The following is a 5920-nucleotide window of genomic DNA, read 5'->3' as shown; positions in this document are numbered from 1 at the left end:
AATGGGTTAAGCCCACGTTCGCTCGTTAGCCACACGGCATCACCCGTTCTTCACGAAATCCCAAAACGCTGTTACTTTTTTTTTTTTTATAGGATCACGAGAAGTCCTTCGTGCATCCTTAGCCTCCTTACCCGGGCGTATCTCCTATACGCCCGTACACTCACGCCCTCAGCCTCTCCACGCCAGTGACCTCACGCCCTTAGCCTCTTCACGCCCTGTCCCTTCCTTAAGCCTCTAACAAATGATTTTTCTTCACTGTTGGACATAATATCTGTTTCTCTTTGCTCTCTGTGCGCTGGCATCGTCATAAGAAGCTGGCTGGCCTCTCATTCGCGTAGTTTACTGATAGAGTAGTTAACAAATGGGTTAGACTTAGTAACGTTGAAATAATTTGTTGTTTTAAGAGATAATTAGATATCTGTTTTAAGATAAATAAGATAAGATAGGGATGAAAGGTGTTAAGGGACATGGAACTGCCTAGTATAGGCCTTATGGTCTCTTGCAGTCGCCTTAAATTCTTATGTTAGTTGTGGGCTCGAATCCCGAACTTTCATGTTTTTGCTCTCACCCCTATCCTTCTGCTTCTGTGTTTCTTCTGGCTCAGGTCTTTGCACATTTACTTTCAACAGATTTTTTCCTTAACTTTTTATCTGATATATATTCTGGCTCTTGTCTCTTTTGTGTGAGGATTGTTTCGTCTTTGACAATTAACCAGCGTTTCTATCCTTGGAGGCAATGTCACGCTGAGACCGGCGGAGTCAAAGAGGTGGTCAAGAAGAGAGTGAAGGAGATAATTAAGGAGAGCAGTGGAAAAGAGGGACTTTTTTTTTTTTTTTTGAGTGGAGATCATTCTCCAATCAAAAGAGATTGCTTTGTGACTCTGGTCTGTAGGAATGTTACTGAAACTACTAAGATATTGAATGCAAAAATATATATATACAGCCAATACCCCACACGGAATTGTCTATTTACCATATTTTCCGTTCATTGTGTCTAAATATAGCAACTTGACTTCTATTCATATCCGTATTCAGTCACCCCAAGCACACACCCCCCCCAACCCCCCCACACACATACAATGGGTTGTGTAGCCCAATATTGTTCACAAAGATAGAAGCACTGTGAAACTACAATCCATAACAGGAACAACAAGAGAGAAAGAGAGAGAGAGAGAGAGAGAGAGAGAGAGAGAGAGAGAGAGAGAGAGAGAGAGAGAGAGAGAGAGAGAGAGAGAGAGAGAGAGAGAGAGGGACAGAGAGATAGAGAGAGAGAGAGAGAGAGAGAGAGAGAGAGAGAGAGAGAGAGAGAGAGAGAGAGAGAGAGAGAGAGAGAGAGAGAGAGAGAGTACCATGAATCGCTTCCCTTCTACACCCTATACTATAGTAGAAATTGAAAACTTATCCAATGTTTTTTCCTTGACTTCCTTTGACATGGTCATAAAGTAACAAAGCTCTTAACTTGGGTCTTATCTGCAACTTGATTAAGTGCAACACTTTACCATGAAAACAATTAAGCCAAAGGGTTTTGTTATTTTATTTATTTATTTATTTATTTTTACCAATCTCGTTTCCACGTTATCACCTTATCCATATCACCAAAATCTCCCCCCCCCCCGACCTCCCCTATCCCCCTCCCGCATCCCGGCGGCCCAAAGTCAATAAATAATCTCTTAATTACCGAACTCTTCCTTTCAATGGTGACGTCATTAATACCTGGGCTCATCTAACCATGACACACGCATACGAGTACATACATACATATAAATATGCATACATACATACACACATACATACATACATACATACATACATACATACATACATACATACATACACACATACATACATGTATATATATATATATATATATGCATATATATATATATATATATATATATATATATATATATACATACACGTTCAAGTGAGTTGAATGTTCTCACACATTAGTAAAATGAACTGAAAATCCCACTTTCGAAGAAAAGAAAGACCTGGGCGGCTCAAATGGACCACGTGTTAGCAAGGTTACCTCCCTACGTCCCTTTATGTATCCCCTCCTATTATATATAACCCCAGCCAACCATTTGTAAAAACACGCTGAAGAGGATCACAGACACTGGTCTTAATATACGTATATTTCTACAACTTTCTTTTCTCCGATAGTGGGATCTTCATTATATATATATATATACATATATATATATATATATATATATATATATATATATATATATATATACATACACATACCGATTGAGTCATGACGGGTAACAAGAAGCAAGTAATCCAATCCTCTTATTACCATCCTCAGCCATATCCACACACCGCTGACCCTAATGCATCATCCCTTGTTTCATAGACATCGCCCGCACGCTACCCCCCACGGAGAGCCATGGCCATATTCTCTAACCAGCCAAACACTTGAACGACTTGTTCAGAATGCATCGTCTTTTCCCATAGAACAGTTCTCATTATTTCATTCGTTCACCATTTTCCTTGTTTGAATTGTCGAAGTGTATATAAAGATTGTTAAAGGATACATTTTCCCATAATAATGTTATACTAGGTTCTTATTTTTTTATCTTTATCACTATCTCTCTCTCTTCTCTCTCTCTCTCTCTCTCTCTCTCTCTCTCTATATATATATATATATATATTATATATAATTTCGATATATATATATATATATATATATATATATATATATATATATGTCTATCATTCTCTCCGTCCTTCTAGTTTTGTCTACTTTTATTTATCAATTACGCCATTTTCTAGCTTAGAATCTGGTGGTTACTTAATCTAATTTAATTTTGGTTTATCTTCGCTTCATTTATGACGATTTCTATTTCGTTTTATTTATTCTATTTTATTCTTATTCTGTTTTATTTTATTTCATCTTATTTTTATTCTATTTTATTTATTTATTTACTTATATAGTTATCTATTTATTTATTCATTCATTTATTTATTCATATTTTACCGTAGTTCCGTTGACGTTCTGGCGTTTGACCGCCACCTCGACCTACTTCCAACATCACTGACAGTCCCTGAATCATTCCTCAGCTTCTCGCTGAGACGTTTTAGCTAGAACGTCCTGGATCTTTTGTTATCTATACCCGTCTAACTTTCAGAAAAAGACCCTTTCTCCGTGAGGCATTACAAAGGTGTTTCACGCGAGACACCTTTGTTGGCTCCTTTCCCTCACCCCTTCCTCCTCCCACCTGCCTTCTTGTTCTCCTGTGTCTCTCCCTCCTACTCCCTCTCTCCCGCTCTCTCTCTCTCTCTCTCTCTCTCTCTCTCTCTCTCTCTCTCTCTCTCTCTCTCTCTCTCTCTCTCTCTCTCTCTCTCTCTCTATCTATCTCTCTCTCTCTCTCTCTCTCCTCACCCGACCGCTTGCTGCCCATTCATATGTAAACAGTTTTCATCTGGTTTTTGGTAAGACTCTAGACGCGGACTCAATGTCGACTCATCTTTGCTTCCTCACCTACTCACCCTTCCACCTCATCTCATCTTTACATCACTTATGCAGACGGACCCGTCACCTTCTTCATTTGATTTACCATCATTCCAGATGCTAAACCACTCTTCTCACAGCTTATGGACGTACTCTCCTCACGGGCTTTCAGTACATGGCTCACTTTTTTTTTTTTTTTAATCTTCTTCTTCTTCTGGAATCTAAGTTCTTCTCCTCTTGTCTAGCCTCCCAACCCTCACTCAGACTCGCCCCCCAGCTTTTCAATCACGTCATCTTGCCGTTTCTCAGACACTTCACCCTCCAGACAGCCATAAACTTTACAGCCGCTCTCCTATTCAGACCTAGCCATCTAGTTACCCAGCCTCTGAACCCCTAATTTTCTTATACTAGTTCGTTTATTTTCTAGCTTCACAGCTCACCGGCATACCAACCTCCCCCCATAAGAAATTGTAGCTTCACAACAATCCTCAATCTTTGTACTCAATTCTGCCCGATGACAATTTACCTTGTGCTCTATTGCTGTCATGTGCGCTGGTGGCGTCATCGGAACCGTACTGGCCTCGCATTTTCTCAGTTATGGGTTCGAATCCCGCATTCCTCTCCGATTCCCACTAATGACTGTTACCTGCCCCAAGAGTCCAAGCGCCTAATTATGGCGAAGGTGACGGTTTTGACCACAGCCACTAAGCGCCTCCTGGCGTACAGTAGGCTCCTCACTACATATCGCTGTCTGTTTGACTACCTTTCAGGATGTGGGAGCAGACAACAGGCGTGGATAGGTACACTAAGTGTTACTTTAGGTAGACAAAAACGTATACCTAGGTCTCTAACAGTCGCCAACCGCCACTTGTGCGGACGTTTGGGCCCAGGACATAAACCCAATTCGGGATTTGGTCCATGACATAAAACGTCACCAATTTCCGAAGTGGGTTTATGTCCTGGGTCCAAACGTCCACATAAGTGGCGACTGACAACAATTGGATTAAGAGGCCTAGGAGTACTGATCGAAGCACCAACATCAAAACGTCTCTGCTCATCATCCGATGAAATGTTTTATGAACACTCGAGCTCCATTCATACCTGCTACAGCTATAGCACCGACCCTCTGATAACTCTTCGCCAATTTAAAAAGAACAGGTTTGTATATGTAGAACACAAACTATTATAATCCCACTACGCTCAAGTTCTATTCACACCTGCTACAGCTTTGATACTATACACAAAAAAAGAATTGGAATATATTACTTCTTCTTGTTATACTTGTCACATACGTTTATATGAAAGGTGTATTTGTCATACAATGAAATTTATTCTTTGCATTTATAGTTTTCTTTTGTTGGTTTATTGCCCATATTTTCCTGCATCTACGTCAAACGGGTTGCCCTGTGACAGCAAGAAAGGTTTTAAGAATTTTAAGAAAGACTATATTGAAATAGTACATCTCAATGGAACAAATACGAAATAACACAAACCAGTATGCAACTCGACCACAAAAAAAAAAAAATTACATAAATCAATATAACTAATTGTGATTCAATTGTGCTTGAGTTGTGCTTGACCTTGACGGCAACTGGTGACTGTCACTTGCCCAAAGCTAACCTAACCTAACCTAACCTAACCTGACCTGACCTAACCTGACCTAGCATGACCTAACCTGACCTGATCTGACCTGATCTGACCTAACCTGACCTAACCTCTATCCACTAATAATATCTTTACCCTCCCCTCCAGGCATACCTTGGAAGACGTTTCTTTAACCTCAACGGAAGCTCCTCACCGCCTAAAAACACAAACTCCACCGCTCTACCCAGCGTCTTCCAGCTACCGGCTCCTGTCACAAGTGCCTCTGGTAATCCGCATCACCCGCACCAATATTCCTGGGAACTGATCCTCGCCCTGTCTAGCAGGGCCGGGGCTAACTTCTCCCGATATTTCCTCACCACTACACTAATTCGTCCACTCCTCCCACTTGCACTCGAGCCAATCCTTCTGTATCAGTATGTCTTGAAGGTTTTCCGCTACAATACTCTCAAGACCAGATCCAAACTAACCTGATAATATTTTGTCCGGGACAATATTTATGTATATATATATATATATATATATATATATATATATATATATATATATATATATATATATATTTATATATGTATATATATATATATATATATATATATATATATATGTACGTATGTACTGTATGTATGTATGTATGTATGTATGTATGTATGTATGTATGTATGTATGTATGTATGTATGTATGTATGTATGTATGTGTGTATATATATACATGTATGCGCACTATATTTGTTGTCTTATTGAATATACCTAAGAACGTATTCCAATACCATCTGGGTCACACAAAGGCACACCATCTCTACCCTCACAGTGTGTTCTCGCCTCCCCAGGAGCCACAAAATAACACCAGTGTTAGTCCCTA

The 5920-nt window shown here is 39.8% G+C and overlaps 1 protein-coding gene across 1 annotated transcript in view; it reads right to left on the bottom strand.

Moving 5' to 3' along the window:
• The window catches only part of LOC143022036 (SH3 domain-containing protein Dlish-like), a 31744-nt gene extending 27723 nt beyond the window's left edge, over positions 1-4021 (bottom strand). Inside the window, exon 1 of the mRNA XM_076179972.1 lies at positions 3983-4021. Within this exon, the coding sequence (XP_076036087.1) occupies positions 3983-4021 (39 nt within the window). The remainder of the gene's footprint in view (positions 1-3982) is intronic.
• Positions 4022-5920: the final 1899 nt, after the last annotated feature.

This window comes from Oratosquilla oratoria, chromosome 43 (assembly GCF_046742065.1).
Source record: "Oratosquilla oratoria isolate Oo_2021 chromosome 43, ASM4674206v1, whole genome shotgun sequence".
Taxonomy (NCBI): Eukaryota; Metazoa; Arthropoda; class Malacostraca; order Stomatopoda; family Squillidae; genus Oratosquilla; species Oratosquilla oratoria.
The sequence above is the reverse complement of the archived record's forward strand: the minus strand, read 5'-3'. Positions and strand labels throughout refer to the sequence as shown.